This window comes from Apis mellifera, linkage group LG8 (assembly GCF_003254395.2).
Source record: "Apis mellifera strain DH4 linkage group LG8, Amel_HAv3.1, whole genome shotgun sequence".
Taxonomy (NCBI): Eukaryota; Metazoa; Arthropoda; class Insecta; order Hymenoptera; family Apidae; genus Apis; species Apis mellifera.
Window position 1 is genome coordinate 6,105,565 of NC_037645.1, and position 25,237 is coordinate 6,130,801.

Genomic DNA, 25,237 nt, shown 5'->3' on the forward strand with positions numbered 1-25,237 from the left:
TTTATTTTCATACATTTGCTCGGATCTCTTTCGTCGAAGAATTTAATTCGGAGATTGATAAATAATTAATTATTTTTACTTCATGTCGAATTACGATATTCTGGAGAGTCAAATTTAAAGAAATCTTGTTAAATTTTGAATTTTTATTTATTTATTTATTTTTTCTTTTTGTGAGAAAATTTAATCAGTTTAATTGATATTATTTTATTCCGTGTTACGATCATAGTGTAAAGAATGATTTTTATTCGGATTCAAATAATCTTTATATTAATTTATTTTCGATTTTCTTTTTTTTCTTCTTCGACTGGCCATGCTTTTGAATTATTACGAGGCAAAGAGTATCGCGAGGGCGTTAAATTATCATAAGTAATCTTAACGCAATTTTTCAAAAATTATCAGCCGCGAGGAAGACTAATAAAAAAAAAGAGAAAAGAGAAAAAAAAAGAGGGAAGCAACAAACAATGTACGGTACACGGTTCGCATGTTTCGTGACAATGTGTCATAAGAGAATTGCAAACATACGTAACCACGTATAGCTCTCAGTGATACAACCACGTGTAATAATTGTGTATAATATAAAGAGCACAGAATCGTGTAACAACGTGCGCAATGCAGCATATCGATTTAATGAAAACTGGCCGTCGTATCGAACGCATAAAGCATAAGTGTCGTTGCACCAAACGGCCGACCGTTTCAATACAATTTTGCAAATCGCGAGAACGATAAACAATTTCTATTTTTCCTTTTTTTTTTTATATCAATCTTTCTCGCTCCCTTCTTTATTCTTCGTCATCAAATTTAATTCGAACGAAGAATATTTTCCTATTTAACATATTCAATGATACGACACATTTTCTATACAGCAACACAGTCAATTTTTCCAAGAAATGAAAAAAAAAAAAAAAGAATTTCGATGGTTCATTCAACGATTACAAATCGGTCTACTTTACAACGATTCTTTTCTAGAAATTTTTCTTCGATTTTCGATACCACGTCGCGTTGTGATCAATCCAGAAAAAAATTTCAAATAATATCAAACTTTGGACGAAATCTATCTTCGTTTCGAAGAAGAAAGTTTGCGTGGAAAAAGAAGAAAAAAATAGGGAAAGATAAGGGCGAAAAGCATTAATAAATCATCGATTCTTTCCTTCTTTTCCTGACTGTAGACACCTGAGGGTGCACGCTCGTGTCCGTTTTCAAAGCGCTGCAACAACGATAATTGATGGAGAGCGACGAACAATCATACACGATCGCAATTGTATCGGCGCGAGGAGGGGTGAGATCCGAACGGAAAGTTGGAAAGTTTGCAACTGTGTAGCGATTAGAGCATACATCTAGTGACAGACTTTCGCCGTCCTACGCGTCTCTGGACTTCGTAATCGAGGATGTAATTTAAACTACTTACTTGGCCAGACTAGAACAATTTGTCGGTAAGTCGGACGTTCTGACCACTCGTTGGAAAATCATCGGGCGTTTAATGAAATCACTGTCCCTCCCCCTATATCTCGGACTGTGTATATACAATTTTTAACTCCAAACAACAAAAGAAACAAAATTAACTTCTCTCGATGAATGAAAAGAGTAGAAAGAGAATTAAAAATTTGCCCCAATTTTTTCGTTCGTCGATCACGTAATTAAATTTTGAGATCTGAAATTTCTTTTTTACCAACACAATACATACATTGCCGATACAATTCTCGTTTAGATGGTCAGAACGAGAAACAAAAAAACAAAAAAAAAAAGAAGAAAAGAAGAAAGGAAAAAGATGAAGAAAAAGGAGATAAACCCCGAAGGGGTTAAAAGTTAGGAGAGGAAGGGCGAAGTTTAGGGGAGGGAGGGTACGATAGAAAGGAAGAGAGAAGGCCGACGGTAACTTAACTCGATGCCCCGATATCCGATCCTCCCTATAAAAATGCACACGCCACTCACGTCTATGTAAACAAACGGACATCGAATGGTCGAGTGACTCTCTTTTTCCGGTTAGCTACACCTATTACCTCTCTCTCTCTCCCTCTCTCTCCTCCTCTCTATCCCCTCCCCCCCTCTCTCTCTAGTATGTAGATCGTATAGCAGTCATTGCAGTTCCTGCAACAGGCCAGCCCAACCAGGTAAAGGTACTCCTCCGATTCGCGAAACGCGACTCTTTCTCGCGTTGGAACTCGAGTCGTTCGGTGAACCTAAACTGTTCTCTTCTCTTCTCTTCTCTTCTCTTCTCTTCTCCGCTAAAGCCCGTTGCACGCTGCATTTTATGTTACACCTGCTATGCGTTTCACCGCTCGTCTCCTCTCTCTCTCTCTCTTTAATACCTAGCCGGGGTTTGGCTCAATTTGCTCTTCAACGAGAGGTACAAACTCGTTCACGATATTATCGTAATCCGCGCTACAACACACGATGCTCGATCGAAAATAATACTTCAACACTCTGCTCGAGATTGTTTAAAAATTGGAAAATGTAAAAGCGAATGAAATTTACTCGTGGAAATCGTCGAACGTGTTTCGTCCAGGCATTGAAATCACCGGTAGGGAACGATACGTTGTTTTCCACGATACGCGCAATATATACCGATTAATATTTCTGAAGAATTGGATGGAAAGCGTGTAGATTCGAGGGAGAAGAAAGAAGAGGAAAGAAATAAAAAAAGGAAAAGAAGAAGAAAGCTTGCGGAAAAATCTCTAAAATGGTGACACCGGATCGGTCGCGTAACTGGTGCGTATACACCGCTGCGCGACTATCATGTTGCAACCGCATCTACCGATTATTCTTAAAAGCGGCCGATTTTTCAAGCGGTCGACGACTACACCAGATGACAAAAAGATTGGAATAAACGTGAACCAACGTACGAAGAAAACGTATGGATTTTCCTTATTCCTTGTTCACGCCTCCTTTCGCCTTCCTTCGTTTTCCTTCCTTTTCTTCTTCTTTCCTCCTCGTCCGCCAACACACGTTCCACGATATTTCTCGCGAAGTACGGGCGTCGAGAGTGAAAGTCGGTCTCGGAACAATAATAATAATAACAATAATAATAATAATAAATGAAAAATAATTCTCGAGAATTATTCGACTTGTTTCACTCGCGTCAACTCGCGTATTCGAATCCTCGAATTTGTCAAGATTTTTCCCTACACTTTCCCTTGATCCAAAGATTAAGATAATCGGACGATTGATAAATTTCACGGTGTTGGGTTGAACAATTGCTCAGAGACACGCGGCTCGAACGAAATCGAGGCCCGAACGAGCGGCGAATAAATCGATTCGTTAATCGTTCGAGACTCGTCCGCGTGTGTGTGTGTGTGCGTAATGCCGGCGAATTAATTACGCCGACAACATTGATCGCGCGGCCGATCCGTGAGCGTGGGTGTTGCCTCGTTCAGAAACGCATTCGTCAGACAGCCTGATAAATTGATTTCGTTCTCTCTCCGCGAATCGATGTCGATCTTAATACCCTTCCGAACGAAAGTCCTTCCCTGCCGGCTGACAAAGGAACCTTGCTTAAGCTCGCTTTCCCATTTTATATTCCCGGAGCAAAACTGCGGATGACGAATAAACACACATGGGTCAACAGAATCCCTCAAAATAAAAGACACGCATATATCGCAGTATCGAAAAATACATTCTCGAAGCTCATCAATCGCATCGATACATCATTTCATCCGATCATATTGATCACTTTCCTGCCGCAGTTGCGCAATTACTCGCGGAACAATTACACACGCGTATATCTCGTCTCAAACGATCAAAATTATTGCCTCGCGTCTCTCTCGTCTTAATTCACTTACCATTCACCATTATTATTACTCTTTTACTACCTTATTTACCGACGCGGTTCAATTTAATTTCATTACCGTTATTTGCTTAAGTATCGATCACCGATCAAACGCGCGGTGTTAACGCGCTCTCGCGTTTCTTCTCCCCTTCCTTTTTCTTCCGTCTGTAATTTTATTAAATAAATCAAGTACGGAGGTGACGGCGGCGGCGGCGGCGGCTGCCGGAAACGGGCTCGCTCTTGTCCCACCTGCCACCTCGACAGCGCGGCTGAAATTATGCTAATTAAAATACGGATCGAGCGGCAAAAAAGAGAAAAAAATAAAAAAAAAAATAATATATATAAAAAAAAAGGAACGCGGCAGCACCTTCGAGTGTTCGAAAATTTATACCGACGTATTACGGCGCATAATATTGTCCCGCGAGGCCGCTCTTTACGATTACACGATATCGAAAACATCAAGTGGGCGTTCACAATGTTAGAAGAATTCCGAAATTACGGGCAAGTTCGTTGGGCACATCGAGCTTTCCGCCAACGACGATGCTTACCGGGCACGCGAGAGGAAAACCGATACGAAGGCCGCGTTCACGTTATCTCTCGCCAAAAAAAGTTTCCTTTTCTTTCTTTCTTTTTTTTTAATCGTACAGTCGATCAATCCACGTTTCAAGGCCAGTGTTTCATCGTTGACCACTTTTCTTTTCGCTCCTTTTCACTCCTTCCAATCCATTCCTCATCTTCTGTCTTTTACAAGCGTTCTCGAAAATTGTATTATACTCGATGATCTTAAAATTGGTTTTCTACTGCTTTTTTCATTTCCATTCTTTCTCATTTATTCTTATTATTTCGGTCAATTTTTTAACGGTGCTTTCTCTTTTTCATCCCCAATCTATCTCCATTCCTTTCAATTTCTCTCTCTTCTTTGAAAATTGTATCAATCGATGATCCTCCTAGATCCTTCCTATTTCTCAGTTAGTGCATCGTTTCTTCTTTCTTAAAAAAAAAATTCTCCATCCCTCCACTTTCCATACAATCTCCATTCCTTTCGATTCGTCTCTCTTCTCTCTTCTCCATTCATCTCTCGCCTCCTAAAAATTTTACTTCTTCCATCCATCCCCGACCATCCAACCAACCCCTTTTTCGCCTCGAAACTTTCAACGAGCCGACGATTCTCTCAGATTCCATCTCCTCGCTGCGAGAATCCCGGCTTTCTCTCCCACGAAGCCCCGCCGACATTCAATTCCGCAGATCCGCGACACACCTACGATAATATCGTAATAATCGGTATCGCGTCCCGAAACGGTTAAAATAAACGCCGCTAACACGGCGAGCCGAGGGGCCAGGTTCCCGCACACAAACAACAACACGAAATCACTCCGAGTGTTCACCTGTTAGGTTACTTGCTACCGATTTCGCGCTACGTGCACGACTCCGCTCCCTAGCATCTTGATACCCCGCCGCGGTGATCGCGAGCGTGTTATTACCCCGCCTAGTGGCTAGCTTCACGAAGATTACACGTCTACGTCGGGGCCGATCTCTCTCTCTCTCTCTCTCTCTCTCTTCCCCTTCGAGGCCTACCTCGAATTTGTAACAGCGATACGCGCCGATCAAATTTGCATATCACCAGGAGACAAGTCTGCGCGGGAGAGAAGACTTCATTTTTTCCCCTCCCCACCGCCCACCGATTTCGCCCGAGGGATCGCCCATCGATCGCGTATGCGCGATTCCCTCCAATCGGCCGGGGAAACCAAAACCCGTGCCCCGACAAATTGCCGTAAAAGGGGTGTAAAAGTGTGTTGCGTTGTTGCACTGTGGCTATGTTTTATGAGTTTGTTATTTTCGTGAGAGAAGAGAGTGAAAAGATTTTGAAAAGATTTGGATTTTAGATATAAGGGTGATGGAGAAATTCATCGTTGAAGCTGGAAAGGGAGAGAAATGTAGGTTAATGAAATTAGTAAATCTTGAAAAAGATAAAGGGTTAAGGTTGTCTCCAAAAATTGTATGTCGATTTTGGTAATATTTGAGAAATATATGATATTTGGTATATCTAGTAGTTTCTGGAAGAAAGCAAAGATATCATTAATACTGGAAAATTATAACTGGAAGTAAACGAGATTTCAAAAAAGAAAACAAAAAAGAAGAAAGAAGACATCTTTCTTATTTAACATCGTAACGAGACAGTTTTTAATTTTTTGTCCCAAATTGTAAAATATACAAATTAACGTTTCTTCCCATCGAAAACCCGTCGATTCGATTATCCTGCCGCAAAACGAACAACGTACAATTATATCGAATAACGTTCGATTACCGTAGCAATCGCAAGAAACATCTATCGCCATGGATCACGTTGTTTCCCTCGTCTCGATCGAGGAAAGATCGATTGGAAAGATCGGTCCTTTCTTTCCATCCTTTTTCCTCTCTCGACGTAACAATAAGCAATCCGATTGTTATTCGTTTATCACGCGACACCGTAATCAGAAAATGGCACCGGTCGGCCGCCGTTCAAGTACGTGCAAATCGGCCTTTAAGCAGCCAATACCAAAGTGGCCGCCGTTTGTATCGTCGCCATTAGCATAGAAATGACACGTTGATCGACGCGCCGATATTTATTCGAAATTCCGGCCGCGACGGAATATTGGTATTTACCGCGTATTCGGCCCCGTCCAACCGCCAATTTCACGCCAATCTGTAGCGCGTCGCTTTTCATTAATTAATTCCTGCCGTGCATCCCATCCTCCCTTCGGCGACCGAATGTTTATCGTAAAACGTTTTAATACACTGTCATTTCGATTTTAACATTTAATCCCTTCTTCATCGATCGCTACCATCCAACGTCACGCGATCCTACTATCTTCCCCGATACGATTCTTCGATACGAAATCCCCGTTTTTCCATTCCAAATCAATACAGATCCTTCTTAAGATTTTCCTATATTTCCTTCTTATTAATAGTTTTTTTCTCCAAGAAATAAATTTTACAATCGAAGGAAGATCACGAGAGAGGAAATAAAATTGCAATTGTTGCAAACGAGAAAATGAGAGGGGAGAAGCTTGTACCTTTTTCGAAATCTCTTCTCGAAGCGAAAAAATCGGGTTATAAAATTATTCCTCAAAGAGGGAGGGGAAGAGGAAAGTGTTCGATGATACACGCGTGAGGCGTGTATCGGTCGGAAGTATGGGGAAACCGGTGGTTCGATAATAGAAAGCTCGAAACTCGCGGAGGGATGCTCGCAATTTCGCGATCCCGCAATTCAAAAATTGGCGGAAAGTGGAACGCGGCGCGCAACGGGGCGAGGATGATGAAGCCAGGAAGGCATCCGCTACCCTGTGTTTACAAGCCAACGTGGCCCGCCCCGCGAGCATTAGCTTCTATCTTTGCACCGCCCAATTTCGCGTTCCTCGAATGCAAATTCTATCGAAACGAGCGGATAGCTCGAAATGAAGGGGGGTGCAGCGATGACTCGTCGGTCCTGGCCCGACCGCTCCGAGAGAAAAAATCCAAACCTCTTCCTTTCCTCTCTCGAGTTGAAAATTCCTCCTACTTTCCTTTCTATCTTATGATATAAATTTAAAAAGTCACGTTTACGAACGAAGAAACCAGGAAAGAAAATTCTGAAAGAAAATTTGAAGAATAATTTCAGGAAGGATTCCATCCGTGATTTTATCGATATTATTATTATTTCGGAGGGAGATCAGCTTCGGGATTCCATCTCGTTCGAAAGGAAGGAATGAAACACTCTCGTGTCAATTACTCGGGATGGTTGCAACGTGGTTGAAAAGCACAGCCACACCTTGGTGAGCGGGAAAGGGGTCAGGATGCGCACAAGCGAGGCACAATGCGCGGAATCGAATGGGGGTCCAACGAAGGAAGGGTCGGACAACGATATACTCGAACTAATGATACCGTCGACAAACTAATTACACGAAATAGCGGAACACCGACTCTCGTATCGCGCTGTTTCGATAATTATTTCGCGTATTTCCACGAAATTACATCCTCCCGCTTCCTCGAAACGGTACATGCGCTCTCTCTCGCTCTCCACTCTCGCCCTCCCTTTTCTCTTTCTTTTTTAATTAAACCATCCTTCCCGTGCCGGAACCTTCGATTAAAAAACAGATATAACGATAGAAGAGGGACGATATTATGGCTTTACCGATTAAATATTATACCAGAGGTTTTTTTTGTACTTGAATTTTGTAGATTCTACGATAAAAAGAGGAGGATCTATTACACTATTCAGTTTGTTTTGTTACTCGAATTTTTAAGAATACGAGTCAAGTTCGAAAGAAGAAGAATTCGAAGAAGAATTTTCAAGTATTCCAAAACAATTTCTATCTATCTCGAAAGAAAGAAGAAGATAACGCGGAACATGGCAAATAATTGCTTTAACAATTGTGATTATTATATACTTCTAATTGCAAAGATTAAGCTTCTTCGAAATTCGAATTGGAAAAAAGAGTGAACGAATAATAATATTTGAATGATGTATAAAATAGGATAGCTTTAAATTCGAGCACCAGTTTTCAAAATCGAGGCTACGGCCACACCATGTGTCCCTAAACACTGCACATCCGGCTCCTCCATCCACCCCTAAAACGTTTCCTCCTGTCAGCTCGAAGGAAATCGTCGGACGTCTCTCATCCCGAAAACCAGTAATCACGCTAGTCCAACAACGTCCAAAATTGGTTGGACGCGTACGCAAACCGGCCGATACTTGTTTTCTTTCCTTCGAGCTCGATAATTAGCCTCGTTCCTCGCCAATTTAGTCATTTATTCGTTACACACTGAGAAAAGAAGAGAGAGAGAGAGAGAGAGAGAAGGAGGAAAGATAGAAGAGGAATAAAACAAAAATAGAATAAAAAAGGAGAGAAACGATAGCGCATGACGATAGCGGCCGGTGATGCTTCTTGGTCCTCGCGTAGCGTAGGCACTTCCGGTGCCAGGAGGCGGCCCATCTCATTGTCATTACGTCACCAGAGGCTGTCATTTGGTTTTTCAAGCATCCGTTTTTCTCACCGCGCGGATAGAGGGCTTGATGATCGTAATTACACGTGGGCCGCTTCGGAGAAGGACGTTTTTAAAACAGATACGCGCGTGCGTGTACCATCTCTCGAAAAGACTCTCGATTGATCGGATCTGAACCGGTACACCAAACTGGTTGCTCCTTCTCTTTCTAGTTCACTTACTCGTCTACTGTTTTTTCATTTCGTATCCGTATCGTGGCATTTGATAATGAAACGGCGTATATAAAGATGTAAAAACGAAAAATTAGATTTCGTAAATTAAAAAGAAAGATGACAAAGATGATAGAAAAATTTAGAATTTGTTTTTTTTTAATTAAAAGCATGAGACGAGCCACAACGAGAAATAAAAAATAATTAATTTTTATTTTCCACGCTGTGTTGATTCGATTCGAAACGAATGTGTTTCTTTTTTTTTGCCAAGAAGAAGAAAAATGAATGAAGGCATTTCAAGCTTTTGTATTTAATTACTCGTGTAATGGAACACACGTCGGTGTTAATAAGGAGAGAGAAATTACGAGGAATGTGTCCAGCTTTCTTTTATTCTCTTATTGTGATTTGCGCGAGGTATCGCGCGTGGTTGGCCTGAGAACGATATAAATATCGGTTGGTTCAAGAGAGCAGATACGGGAATGAATTAATAGCCCGGTAGAGAGAGGAGGCGTGCATTCGTTTAAAAAGTGTTTTTCTTCCACGGTCTTGTTGGCAAGATTTCATAGATCAGCGAAGGGAAAGAGAGGATGATGGTCGTTTGGAAGAGCAACGTTTCTAACGCAATTTATGCGCATTTAGTTCAATGATTGATGAACAGTTACTCGAAACCAGTCGTTCCCTTATTTGTCGACCCAAATGGTGTATGTCGACCATTAAAGAAATTCAGACGGCCACACTTTTTTACGTTGAAAATTCGAAGCAAAATCCATCCAGGATAATATATGTACTTCTATCGCCAATTGGCTTCGCACCTTTCGTTAACGAGTTGGCGTAATTCTCTCTTCTCCTCCCCCCTCCTCTTTCTCCGATCAACCGATTCCACTCCTTGCCTAATTTCTTCAAAATTTCTCGAGCAATATTCTCTTTTCAAAATTTACTCTCAATTTTTCCCCTTCCTCCTCTTCTCGAAATATCTCGAAATTATGCGAATTCCAGTCTTCTTCGAGAAATCTTGCGTTCGACTGAGAAGCCAACAATGAGGAGAAGAATTGGAAATGGATGATCGGTCAAACGGTACATACGGAGTCGTTATTATATCGGGCACGGGGCGAAAAATCGGCTAGCGGAGAAGCGTGGAGGACGGGATGCCGCGCGCGCCAAACAAATCGTGGCTAATAAGAAGTTGATACATGGTGGCGAGCTGGAGGGGGCCAATACATAAAAATAAGATAAATTTTACACTTGGCTGGTGATGAATGGCGGGATGAATTATTGAATAGTTAAACACACAGCGGCGTACCAGCGGGGCCAGCTCGGGCCGAGGCCAGGCCCGAAGCCGGATTCGGTGCATCGTTCGTTGTTGGCCAGGGCCGCTCGTTTCGCCACGAAATCTTTCCGCGCATTTCGCGCGTTTCTCGCTCCTTTTCGCTCCCCCCTTCTCTCTTCCTCTCTCTTCATCAACCTCGATCATTTCTTCTCTCCGTCAAAATTTATCTTCTCGCAAACAAGACATCTTCTCCGCGTTAGAAAGAAAATTAAAGAATCCTGACAAAGATTCCGAAGATTATTATCAATTAAGATCCCACCAATGGATTCCATTCATAACCTCTCAGAGAACAATTCTGGAGAACGAATTCTCTCGTTAGATAGATTTAAATTCATTCCTCGGATTTAACGACGATTCGATCGATCCATCTTTTTTTAAGGGATCGTTCGATTAATTTTCCTTTCCGCCCCTCCTCCCCTCGAGTTGTTCGCTTTTCAAACGCACGGCCGACGAGAGAGAGAGTCCGTTCCTGCGGCATAAATTCACCTGCACGTTTCACTTCGTTACGGCTCTATTCACGGTGCTGTAACCGCGAGGACGGGATATTCCTTGCTGTGCGGCCCATTCACCGGGGTCCCCTTCGGGGCCAGCAGCCCCGATCGCGGGTGGAAGATGCACTGCGGCGCGTCCCGCCGATTGTTTAATCGCCTCGTTTCGCCGCCCGCCTCCCCCCGTTTCGCGGAATACCCTCCGTGTGGAAACTTTGTTTCTAACGCGAGGACGTTATTCACCGATCGAACAAGGGCGAGATATATATATATATATATATATAGCATATTCGGTTGGAAAGAAATTAGCAAGAGAGTTAAGGATGTTAACTCCGGGATGATTAGTGGAAAAATGGTATCTTGATCGGGGGGAGGGGTTCTTATTCTTTTCGAATAACCGCTCTCTTGTTTCGTTGCTGAAATATCGCGGCCGAGATAAAGTAAGGTTGATACGACGTTTAAAGAGAGTTAATGAGCAATTATCTCTCCTTCATCGCTGTGATCCGGAACCGAGAGCACTCCGCTTCCACGAAACCTTGCGATTTCTCAAGTATATAAAAAAAGCCGGGAAACCGTCATCAACGTTTCGAATCTACTCCGAAAGAATTCTCTCGTGACTTTCAACTTCTTTTTTTCTTTTTTTTTTTTCCTTCAAGGAGAATTCGTATCCTATTATTGCTGCAAACTCACCTCACTCGTGATTATGAATTACAAGAAAGAAAATCCGAATATTCTTTCGATTATATTTCGCTTCTTAATAAAACATATCCATTCGATTAAGATTTAAGAAACGAATCGCTCGTCATTCGCCAGATACACATTTCCCAATATACTCGAATAATGTATATACTCTTCAAGTTCCGTCACGAGAATTTGGTCGATGAGAAAAATTAGGAAAAGGTAGCTCGCTGTGAAGATCGAAGAGAGGGTCGAGTGCGGAGGAGGCCAGGGTCGGAAGTCGGACCCGGCAATATGTAATGGGGCACCAATTATACGCGTGACACGGGGCATCGTTATAATTGGATACGAGGTGTTAAATCTGTTGGGTGTGGCTGGAGTTACGGGAGTTATGAGTGTTCCAGCAATAATGGTGTTGTCGCGGCTCGGCCTATACATATCTCTCGCACGAGCGAAACGCATCACGGCGCCGGCTAACGCGAGGGGAGTCTATTAAATTACACCGTGTGCTTCGCTGCGACGTAGAAAGTAGGTAAACGATATCCTCCTTCTGCCGGAGGAATTAAATCTTGTCCCGATCCTAACCGATATCTAAACCGTTTCCTCGAGTGAACAAGTCGGCGAAGAGGTCGCAAAATTAGGGAAGGAGATATAATTCCAAGAATGGGGTAATACTCGATTCGGGATTGAATTACTCGAATTTTTAATTGGAGAGACGCCAGAGAATCGGTGTGAAAATGATTCTTTCCAAATCTTCTTGAAGCGAAAAGTCGTAATACGTGCATGAATTTTGAATCGAGAACGAAGAATGAGAAGAATTTGTTTGATTCAGATTTGTGAGATTTCTGAAATTGAAAAATCGATTCGAATGTTTGGAATCGAGAGCAAAAAGAATTTTGGAGAATCGGTGTGAAAATGATTCTTTCCAAATCTTCTTGATTAAAGATCGAGAGAATCGAGCAAAAAATTGTAATACATGAAAATTGTGCATGAATTTTGAATCGAGAATGAGAAGAATTTGTTTGATTCTGATTTGTGAGATTTCTGAAATTGAAAAATCGATTCGAATGTTTGGAATCGAGAGCGAAAAGAATTTTGAAGAATCGTTATATTTTATTCGCGCGTGTGCACGTTCTCGTGGTTAGTTAGAGGCTGTCTCGGGACGTTTGAGAAAGCAGGTTCGTTACAAGGCTATAAACGAGCATTAGAAGATTGTAAGGATGAGCGGCAATTGCTTAAGAACGAATCAGCCGCGACACGACGGCTGCTGTCCATCAAGAAATCATCGACCTCTTCATCGACACCATTCCTTGCTTTTGTCTCGATTTCCGAATCCGCCTATCCTGTTAACCATTCCTTCGTTTCACCCGGTGTAGTTAAAAGACAGAGAAATCCGCTCGAAAGTATCGTTTCAAATTAAAGTAACTCGAACAAACTCTCCTTACTGAATAGTTACAATTTCTAGAGATTAAAATTCCTCTTTTCCTAAAGATCTTCGACAACTACAAATAGAATCTGAAATCTTCCCTCCAAAGATTCTCGAACAAGCTTCTCGAAAACTTTTTCGACTCGATTCGAAACTCGATTGAAATTCAAGAGAAAAAAAAGAAAAAGTCTCGGATCGAACAACGCTTCGAAATCCGATTTACGAGAGATTCAAACGAAGAGTTGGAAGGAGAGGGCGCGACGAAAGGACGAAGGGAGGCGAATTATTCGGTGGTGTGCGTAGAATCGTTTGAAAAGAGATCGGCCCTCCCTCCCTCCTCTTCCTCTCAACAGCGAAACTCTGACAGTCGAACGGGCAGAAGAAGAAGACCGGAGAGAGACTGACTGACTAAAGTATAATCAGGTTTCGACTGAGTCCGCGGCCGCATGTAATAACAGTAATCCCTTCGTTCGCCGGTAATTTGGCCGTTCGCTCAAAAACTCCAAATTATAGAAGCTGCTGTCATTAGGGCACGGTGAGCAGCGCCGTGCATCCTCGCGCGGTCCACCTTCTTCCCCGAACTCTCGGGAATTTTGGGGAAATTCTCTCGGCTCGCTTCTCTTCCTCCGTGCGATCGTTAGCGATCCACGAACGTTTAACGCTAACGGGGGAGGGATAGGGATAAGGAGAGAGGAGGGGAGGGGACGACGCTTTTCCGCGATTTTCGCCACGCGATGTCCCCCTTTCTCGAGTGACGAGGCGGTGCAGTGATGCCGATCGCGATCTCGATCGCGGCAAGTGTGCGTGAAATGATTCTAAGGTTTCGCAGGAAGTTTACGTTACGTTCGAGTCCGATGTTTTTCCACTCGGAAAATCCGCCCGTATCGACCCGTCCACGGAACGAATAATAAAGAGCTATCATTTGTTAGAAATGAATTATTAATCAGTTTCGAGGGTTCGAGAAAACAGGGGGAGCTTATTAACTCCCTGTATTGATGCGTATTATCATAAAGCAATTCACTGGATAACGCGATAGCCACGAGAAATATATATAAAAAACAGTATATAACGAGAAAAATAAAAAGTATCGTACGAACAAAATCGGGGAAAACAGTAGGAAAAATAGTATCGTTCGACAGAATTCGACAGAGATCGAATTTCACTTCGCGAAATTTCCGATCGTTCTGTTTCGATCAATCCGTTTCGAGGGAGGCAACAAGACACCGTGAAGAAATGCCGCGTCCTTAAAAACCTACGCTCGCCTCCTAGGACCAACGGAGCCCGAGGGAAGGACTCCTCGAGTCCGTCCGTAGGTGTCCAAGAAGCCGAGGAAGAAGCGGACAGAACGCCCTAGGGCCACTCTCTGGGCCGGATAGTCGATCTCGTTCTTCTCCACCTCGTTCTTTATCGTATCAAAGGGAAGCTGGTGGGGGAGGGGAGAGAGCGAGAAGAAGAGGATCGTCGACTGTACGTCTCGAAACACCGTTTAAAACTCCATTACGCTGTTCACCCGTGATCCCACTTGATCGCGATCTTCTCTACGAAGTCGAGGAACTCGACGAGCTTAAACTCGTGAACGATCGTCCCTCGTTCCGAACAACGTTCGAGACATCGAGGCCGATCGAGAGGATCAAACCTCTCCCCTCCCCCTCCCCCATCCTTCTATTCTCTACTCGAAAGAAAACAGCTTCGAGCAAATGGAGGGAGGGGGGGAAGGAGGAGAGTTTCGTGCAATTAAATTGCGCTTTACGAAATAAACCGCCACGGTTTGGTTTACGTGAAAGCTTCGACTTGTGAGTGGCATGTCGAAGGTTTTTATCCCCCCCGATAATCTAAGTTTTATTCAAATGAGCAATCCAGGAAATAATGTCATTCCGCGAGTTCTTTCGCGGGAACGTGAGGTATATTTCATCCTGCCGGTCGACGATATCTCAGTCGGAGGGGGGGAGAGCGGGGGGGAGAGAAGGGGGGAACAGGGAGGGGGAAATATTCACGTAATACGGTGAAATACAAATATCGACAAATGTAAAATACATTCGGGAGAGGGCGAGGAGAAAGGAGAGGGGAGAGGGGAAGGGGGAGAGGGGGACGTGAGTCATTACGGTAAAGCGGCACTGTTGGCTTAAATTATCCTATCGGTCGATTATGTCACGGGGTTCTTTTCTTTTTTCTTTCCCTTTTTCTTCTCTTTTATGGACGTTATATACCACCAATGAATATTCATGCTGATCCATCGATAAATAATCGTAATTATAATTGTAAAACTCGACCCGATAACTTTCCTCCCGAGATGCGATATCATCTGGAAAAATTTATCAAACGCTTCCCGAGCAAGAAGAAAAAAAAAAAGAAAAGAAAAGAAAAATTAAAATAAAACTCTGATTAACGACGAATTAAACCCCAATTAAGTCTAATCAAGCCGAACCCTTCCCTAATAAGATCAACCCTCTCGCGATCTCTCGTTCTTTAAAATTCATTCCTCTCGACTTTACAATTCGATCCACTTTTACAAAATTTTATATACACGTTCGACGAGAGATTTATTTCTTCGGATCGTAAATTGTTATCGATCTTCGATCCAAGAATTCGAAGCAAAAATTTCAATTTCGCCGATCCGGCAAAAATTGTCGACAACCCGGCACGCGATGGAAAAAAAAGAGAGGGAAGGAGGGGAGGGGAGAGGAGAGGGGAGGATTAGACCGATTCGGCTATATCTCAACTAATTACGGGCAACGTATGCAAACGGTTCGAGTAAAGTTCAGTCGGATATTCCATGGCCAGAGGGCTTCCCCTTATTCGCAATCAGTGGCGCACTCCGTCTCTGTCAGCTTAGCACCGGTTATCCCCGGTCTATCTTTCTCTTGATGTATCGAACATTACACACGTACACACGTATATATATATGTATCGTGTGTCGCGCGCGCTATATTTATGCGCGTCTGATAGTTGCAGCGCGAGCGCGAGTGTCGCGACGACGACGACGACGACGACGCGTGTATTCGCGCGTTACTCGCGTGCATTTCCGTACCGCAGCGCCGCGAAAATTAAAACTCGAATTATAATCGTGAATATTCATTCCCTTCGATAACTCACCCCCCTCCCTCGACTGGCTCGCGAGTTCAAAAATTGATCGAGCCGGCTCTCTTCGACAATTTTTCATTTTTCAAGGTGGGAATAGGGATCCGTGGGTTATATTATGTATATATATAGACTTTCTCTCGGGTAAAGAGGGTAGGTAATTGGATTGAACGGAGTTGATAAATTGGCTTCTCGACGTTTGAACTTTGAACAAGTGTTGGGTTGAAAGTTACCGGACGATCGCAATTCGGTGCAGATAATGATTCAGTACCGATACTGGAGGGAATCGGACGATCACGATCAGGGTCGGAATTCAGGGCGAGAAATTACGCGCGTACAAAGACTTGAAATCGTTGGTTCAGTTTGACAAAAAATATATACTTGGACTCAGAACTTTACAAAGGAAAATGGTATCGATGATAGAAATTGTCTTAATATTTTCGAGCGTTTAATAACGAACACGACGTCGTTATTTTATCTGAAATCAACTTTGATTCATCGATGAATCACTCGATTTGCTGAATCAGAGAAGAAAAAAAATTACAAATTGTCAAAAGAAAATCCGAAATAATCGAATTGGAAACCTCGACGAATACGAGGCAACGAAGGAAATATAAAAGAGATTAAAAAGCGGGAAAGGCGTTCGATCGGGGAAAAATTCTCCCTATTAACGTTTTCGCTGATGATGCAATAATGACGAATCTCGGTCGAGCTCTGTAATTTACGATCTATATACACACCGAGGCGGCGAGTTAGCGCATAATCGATCGTGGTTATGTGAAAAACATCGGCTATAAGCTACTCCAAGCCTCGGAATCCGATGAAATGTATGTCTTTGAAACGACTGGCGAACGTTAACTTCACCATTGGTCGCGCTTCACGTGCAAACACCCTTCTTCGATCCCATTAGCACCGGCTTTAGACACATGAATTGTACATGTACCATGTCACGATACTTCGTGGCCTATCGTTCTACTGAACGGTTAACAAATTACAGCGGGGGCTCCCGCTTTTATCTCGACTCCATTTATCGGAACGAAAATTTTCATCAATACCCTATTAAGCGGACACTAATAGACCTCTTATTATCTAAACCGATCGCTCCAATTATATCGAACGCTTTGCGCCAAATGAAAACAAACACGTAACACGATAAACTGACGCGCAACGTAATTCAAAAAAAAAGAAAAGAAAAAAAAATGAAATACAGTCAATCGTAAAAGTATTCGTGGTAGTATCGCGAATTCTGTTTCACACGATACATTGTGAATGCATACATTTCTCATGGAATTTGGAATGTCATCTCGAGGGATAAAATCAACCCTTAAACTTTCAATATTACTTTCGTTTGATTTCGTAAATGATAAAATAAAATAAAGGGAAATATTAAACGAATATTAATATTCAAGTTTTAAGTTATTTCTAATCTTTGAAATTGTATAAACGTAAAAAGTGATAAAAATTTTGAAGATTAATTTCGCGCGCTCAAAGGAAATCTACGTATAATCCATTCTAGATAAATTAAAATAGTGAATTATTTTTGCGATTCACAATTCGAAGGCACTGTTATCGTATCGAATTTATTCCGTTATTACTACGAATTGCTGTTTTTCCTCCGTCGGATTAGATAAATGGAGTTTCGATCGTTTCGTTTCGATCTTTACATACGATTTTCCAAACTATTATCCGCGAATATATAGACGGAGGAAAATCACCGTGTACTTCTGCGTGTACATCATATTTCAGATTTCATTCAGATTGTACGCATCGATATCACTGCGTAAAAGCGTAAAGTCGCGTTAAATAATTCAATACGAACGCGCACAATCAAATTAGAAACGAAGTGACGAGAACAGAAACGAGCATGATATATGTCCTCGATGTCCCTCCTTTTTTCACGGTTTACAGACAATTGCTATTTTTCTTTTCCTTTCTTACGTATTGCGTAAGTCGTGGATAATTGGTATTGTCGTGTCGAGAGAAACGGCAAGATAAATTTGATATAAATTGAATTACTGGAACGGATATAATTAACGTAACGATGGTCATTTGTGATTTTCGTGGTTTTTAATCCGTCGCTTGCGATTTAAATTTATCGAATCCCCTATTTTCTTCTCTTCTTTTTCTTCTTCCCCCTACCCTCCCCCCTTCTTTTCATTCGACGAATGGGCCCAACAATACCATTTCCATAATGTATAAAATAAAACAATAAAACGTTTCGTGCAAGTGCACTTTATCGATACATATACTTATATATGTATACAGAGAAACGTCGATTACCCGCCAAATCGCTATACCATAACATTCCGCGTGAAACCTAACGTAAAAGCATCGGCCATTCCCTAATATCCTAATATCCCTCGCAAACTTATCGCAACAAACGACTCTGGTTAAAAAAGGGGGGAAAAAATTTTGATAAATTCCAATGGAAGCTTCGCCACTCCAAGTATCACGCTATTCTCCAATCTGACCAGTCCAGGAAGCCAACATCCGCGTAACCGGCATTTCATACAGAGTACACCACGCGTACCGATATTCATGGGTATTTAACCGGCGCAACGAAAGGGCACAAAATATACACGCATATATATGTATATACATACGCACACACATATATATATATATATACACGTATACACTACCAACCTTTTTCCGTTCCTGCGTCGCCTCTTGGTGGCATAGACGGTTCCCAGTTGGCTCATGGCGACCGGGTTGTTGGGTCCCGACGCCGTGGTCGGGGTCGGTACCGGCGCCGAGGTGGGCGTCATCGCGGGATCAACGACGTGGGGCTGAGGGTGAGAGGCGGTCAGGGCGAGCTGAGGTCCCGGGGGATAGCATGCCGCCGTCACGTAATCCGTCGCCGCAAGGGACGCGCTCGCTGGTCCACAAATCCCGGCGACCACCCCCTGCACTTCACCCCCGATGCTTGTCCCGCTACCACCGCCACTTCCACCACCTCCTCCTCCTCCACCTCCTCCTCCTCCTCCTCCTCCTGCCGCTCCACCACCGCCAGCGACACCGACAACACCCCCAACCACCCCCAGCCCCGCCGAGGCGGTCCTGTCCAGCGCGTACACCGTGCAGACCGTGACGCCCTTTGCCTCTGCCGACGCTACGTCATCGTTGTCTGTCACTGGCGGGTCGGCCAGCTGCCGGCGTCGAGCTTTCGATTCTCGATCCCGGTGCTGGGCGTCGGGACAACGATGCAGCTGCGACAGCTGTTCCCGTTGCGGCAACGTACCACTGATAACGGACACTTCTCTGCCTCTTCCCGCGCCCGTATACCGTGCTATATCGACGATCAACACCGTCCGGTATCGATGGATATTGTCGACGTGGCCTCCTCCGCCACCCTTCTTCCTCTCAAAACGCAATTTATCCAATCGATTATCCAATTATCGTAACGAGCGGAGGAGAGAGAGAGAGAGAGAGAGAAAAAAAAAGAAAGATCGGCGGCGCGAAATTGTCCGCTGGTCGGTGTCGATCACTCGAAAGCGCACAGTTTCCGCAGCGTCGATAAGCGTGACTCGTTTCAATCAATTAACCGGGATACCACTCTTGTTGACACGTTGTACACGATGTCCGATCCCGTCGGATCGCGATCGACGAAACGAGAAATCATCTTTCCAATTGCTAGGTAAGGCAAAGATCCGTAGCCGCCACAACCACCACTCTCGTCGCACGGCCGTTCGCACATTTATTTCGAGTTCACTGTACGTACGTCACCGATATCTGCGCGTATTCCGTGGCCGAGATTTCGATCGAGACGCGGACACGGTCGATCACTGTCGTTGGTCGTTTGGCGCGCGCATCAATCACGCGGAAAACAATCGAGCATCCACGAGTCCCCTCTGTCACTGCAACCCACCGTCACTGCGTACGTCCACCGATTCGTCGCGGGACGTACCGCCGATCCCGCTCCGATCCTCGCACTCGTGAATCCAAACTCGCGCGAAACCGTCCTCCCTGGTCCTACAGCGTCGTTGTGACGCGTTCATCCTTCCCTTCCATCCGATTCGATCGGCCGCCGAAAAAAAGGGGGGAGGGGAGAAAAAGAAAAAGAAAAAGAAAAAGAAAAGGAGGGAAAAAAAAATGCTACTCTCGTGCTTCTCACTGCTATCAGCTCTCGGCTATCGCCACTCACTCGGTAGGGTGTACCCAGGCTCTTTAATCAAAACGCGGTAGTATTCCAATTAGAAGGTATTCGCCGCGTACAGGCGATCACGTGACAGGGCCTCAGTCTCTAACCTTTAAAACCGTGTGTGCATAAAACCGTGTGCGCGCACGTATACACGCACAACAACAACAAGCACCATAAGTCGCTGGGTTTGCCTGGGTTCGCGATCGCCGACACGATATATTTATTCCAGCCACGTTTTCACGACGATCAGATCACGTCACGTGCACGCGGAAACTGAACCGCGCATCCCTCTCTCACCCGCCGACACTTCCCTCCCTCCCTCCCTTCGCCCTCTCCACATCCCCCCCCACCCACGACCGGGCCGAGCTCCCTCCTTCCCTCCCACCCCCTTTTAACGGACACTTTTTCCCCCCGCGGTGACGCGACTCGCGTGAAGAGACGCGGATTCGCGGCCGCCGCCCGTACGATTTCCGCGTCGAAAACCGTGGCGAGGTAGAGGACAGAGGTAGAGGTAAACGAGCACGGAGAAACCCGGTGTTCGCCTGGTAGGAGCGTATCGTGTACTGGCTGCCCTGCCGGGCGTAGCATAAGTCAGGAGACCGTGGCATAGATCGGAACGGGGGATCGGGTGGTGGTGGCGGCGGCGGCGCGGTTCGTGGTGGGCACAACAACACTTACCTCGTCGGGAAGAGGAGGTAACCTCGACGCGATGCCCGCCACCTTCTACCCCCTCAAATTGCCCCGTCACTCTCGCGATCCCCTCCCGCGCCCCCGGCCACGCCCACCGCCGGCACGGCCCGGCCAATCGCGCGCCCAGCATGGCGCTACTCTGCCCAACCCGCGCCGCGCCGCAACGATACCATCGCGCGCGTTAAACGATTACACCTATTCCGCCCGTGATCGCCCTCTCCTTGTCCCACCAACGGGCCACTCCTACGCGTACGCGCCCGCTCTCTGTCGCGCCCAAGGACGCCAGGCTGGGAAGAATTTCGTTCGGCTCGGATCTATTCTGTGTCGTTTGTAATATTTCCGACGAGGACTCTGTTTAAGTTCGACGCTCGCCCCCTCTCCTCTTTTGTCTCTCTCTCTCTGGTTTCATACGCATTCGAAGCGGGTACCGACGAGAGTAGAGAATCTCTATTACAAATTTTTCTTTTAATTTTTAAGGATCGATGGGAGAGTGAGAGAAGCTCATTGCGCGAACGTGATAAGATTTCATCGGATACCGATGACGGTACATCTTCGAATTCCTTTTTCTCCGTTCTTTTTTCTTTTAAATTTGACGAATAGAAGAGGCAGAGTAAGTTCATCGAGCATTATTCGATGAAATGGTGAAATCTTGTACAATTTTATCCTTCGATCTTGTCGATATTACAATTTTAAATCGTTGCGTTCCTTTTCTTCTCTCAAACTAAAAGAATAATGATCACGAATGCGTTGTACAACCATCTTTTCAGTGTCCCGTGACGTCGCCATGGATGCTCGAAATTGATCCGACGGAATGAAAAATATAATTCCATCTTCCACGAAATACAATTAAAATGTGTACATCTATCAACCATTCTTCACAATTGCATTTTCCATATAATATTATCCGATACAAAACTATTGTACCATAAACTCGATCCTCGATAGAAACCTTTCAACATTCGTTACAATCGTTAAATATTGCTCCAACGATTCTTCACGCGCGTCCACATGTCCCCTGAACACTTCTTATCAAAGAAGAATTCTCTTCGTGAGTGTAATCAGATCGTGAAGCACGTTCAGATATGTCCGATACTTTCGAGGCGTGGAACGGCACGTTGGCGATATCGAGACGACGTTCGAATAAGTACCGATCGCGATCGTCCAAGCACACATTTTGAGGCGGCTGTATCCGATATGAAACTACGAAAACAAATTGGTCGAATCGATCGAAACGTCTGGATGACATGCGATTCCATCCCACATTATCCTTGGATCGCTCGATATCCCCTCCGCGTATCGTTGGAAAGAAAATATTCGACGGCAGGATGTAACGAGCTTCGAATTATTTCGTCAAGTGTGCACGAATCCTCAAGTTGTATGAATGGAACACGCGTGAGAAGTTGTCTAGATTCGTAAGGGATGGTGAATCTCGTTTCGATATTTTTGATCGCATCACGACAGAAAACTGAAGAGGAAACTGAAGAGGAAACTGAAGAGGAAACTAAAGAGGAAACTGAAGAGGAAACTGAAGAGGAATCTGAAGAGAATTAGAAGGAATGCTTTCTTCTTCTTCTTTGTTTTTTTTTTATACGAGGGATTTTGCTACAATTTTGGAGGGAAAGAATTTTTGCACGGAGAAAAGCTTGAAAGCTCTCGACAAGGAGAGAAAAGACAGCGAGAAAGAGAAGGATTATTCGAGATAAGTGATCAAACATCGTCGTCTCCGGCATTACGTAAAATAACGTTTGCCTCAATTTAAACTTTTCTCTGTCTATGTATCGGATGGTTTTTCTTCCACAGCGCTGCTTATTCTATAATGCATGGCTACAATTATCTGAAAAACACGTAGAACTAATTATAACTTCCCAAGGCTTTTCTCCGCAATTGTTTCTTGCTCGCAATTGCCTCGCGTTCTTTTTGCACTTGTATGAATTATTCCTCGGAAACTTGTATTCGCGTTCAGGTAACAGCGTTTAAATAATAATATTTATAGTCTGATTAAAGAAGATAAAAATATTCGCGAAAGTTTTAATTTTAAGGAATTATTTTTCTTTATGAAAAAAAATATATATATATAATAAATACGGTTTATTCTTACCGTAAGAGAAAAAGAACGAAAAGAAGGAGAAAATCGAAGCATTCCATTTGCCGTTAATTATACCGATGAAACGACTGCCATTTTATTTATTTAGACACTGGCCGCAGTAGCAACGATCTTGTTTTTCAACGACGTATTACACACTTTCTTACGAAAAATTCCATTCGCATTAAAAACTCATTTCACGCATGCATTTCGGATGCAGACGTTGAAAGAACTCTTTTACACGCAACAAACGCGCCGGCTCCTTCTCAACTATCTCTCGTTCCCTTCCATTCAACGATGTCCAATTCGATTCTTCTTCTTCTTTACTTTACTTCTCCCCTACTACAATTACAAACGTACCATCATCGTGTCTATTTATAAAAATTTTCTGGAAATTGGGACAATCTCTAGATCTTTTTGACTTTCGACAACTTTTATAATTATTCGCCACGAGTTTAAAAATATTTAAGGAGATTTATAAATATCCTTTTGATCCTCGAGTATTAGAAATTACGATATTCTTTGACACAAGTAAGTATCCATTGAATGGAAGAAATCATCTTCTCAGATCTCTGAATTTCAAATCGTAGATTTTCGTCAAACGAGAAGTTTACGAGCATTTTCCTGATCTTTAAAATATTCGAGAAAATCGTTTCGTTTCTTCCAAATTTCCACGGTATTTCTTCTATTATTCTTCCAGTGCGTCCAGTTGCGCATCCAATTCTCTCAGAATCGTGTACTATGACCCATTCGTTTCGTTTCATCGGTCTGGGTCACGCGAATTCGGCCACGAGCCTTGTTTACCTCTTGAATGAAATCGAATTCTGACTTTTACTTTCCTCTCTCGTTACAAATGGGATTACCTGTTAATTCCCGATTTCGTGATTCTTTTCATTCTCCTTTCCAAGGTGTGAGAAAAACCCATATGTAACACACGTTTATAGTTTTTCATCCTATGGTGTATTTAATTTCGTTCAATTTATCAATCTGTCGAATCAAATATCATTTAATCGATGTAGTTTGAATGGAATTCACATTAATGCATTGGAAAGATCGAACAACGAATCTGATGCAATTTTTACATATATAATCATATATCTGTCAAGATACATTGGTATATAATAAATAATATTTTTGGACATATTTCTACAACGAAATTTAAAAATTTTAAAATATTTCTATTAAGTTGAATGTTTAAAAACATTTTTCTATTACAATAGTAAATATCATAAATATATATATAAAAAAAAATACAAGACTATACAATATTTATTGTGAAAACACAATAAACATTTCCGCAATTTAATGTTAATTTATCATAGTATCAAAATAAATAATTCAAGTTTGTAATATATTAAAAAGCTTGAACGAAACTGAAAGAGATATGATATAAAGAAATATTTAAAAACTCTTTCTCTTCGCGAGATTAAAAGATACCGTGGAAATAATATATATTAAGTGTAAAGAAATTAAATATTCACTGGAAATAATAACGATTACATCAGAAACATAAGAGAGACACGAAAATAACGTATAATATATTACTTCGTTACGATAAATCTGTTTATTCCACGTTAAAATATAAATAAGAAACGAGAACATGTAAATTGTATTCAAAAATGTAACTACCTTTTTTAACCAATTCACTGTCGCAATGTAACTCGAACAAAAATTTCCCAAAGAAATTATAGGATAAAAGTACAAAGCGAAGCCTCGTTACAAGCCTCGTCTCGAACCGAATCCTCCCGCCATCTACCGTCACCTCGACCAACCAATCGCCCTCTCGGTAATTGCAGCATTACCAACCGATAAACAGAGAACGGAACCATTGTTCCTCGATGGACCGGATATATCAAGCCCCAAATTCAATTTCCGCCCAAAATCGAGCGAATCACGTTCCCAACGAAATTAAAAAACTTATTCTCTCCAATTTCCATCCGATTTCACTTCGATATACGTATCACAAGTTGCACCGTCTTTTCAACGACGCCTGCGCCTCTTTTGCTCCTTTCGAAACACGGCGCAACACGAAACCCGCCGATCTGTCGCTATTCCGTGCCTCGGAAATAATGGACGACCGGGGATAATGGGCCACCGTATAACAAAAGGCCTGGCTAACAATGCAAAACCAAGGCTTAATTAGATAAATCATTGTTTTGAGACGTAAACCCGCAATCAGGGGCCACGAGCAGCGCAATTGATGCCGCGATACGCCAGCGACACGCCGCGCGCACCGCTCGCGTAATTGCGTGCTATGAATAATTACTTCTGCAACGGTCGGTCAGGGGTAGTCAACCACCGTAATGCTGTAAAAAAACGGGCTCGATACAACGGAGAAACTATAGGGGCTTATCACGTGGCCGCACCCCGTCACCACGAGATTACCATCGTC

General features: G+C 43.2%; 1 protein-coding gene across 3 annotated transcripts in view; it reads right to left on the minus strand.

Annotated features, from left to right (window-relative positions):
* Positions 1 to 18,728, minus strand: part of LOC411264 (aryl hydrocarbon receptor protein 1) — a 137,843-nt gene extending 119,115 nt beyond the window's left edge. For all 3 annotated transcript variants that reach the window (XR_003305176.1, XM_026442322.1, XM_026442323.1), the window contains exon 1: positions 18,578 to 18,728. Coding sequence is in view for 2 of the 3 variants with exons in the window: in XM_026442322.1 (XP_026298107.1) it covers positions 18,578 to 18,699 (122 nt within the window). In the remaining variant the exon portion in view is untranslated. The remainder of the gene's footprint in view (positions 1 to 18,577) is intronic.
* Between the last annotated feature and the right edge of the window lie 6,509 nt (positions 18,729 to 25,237).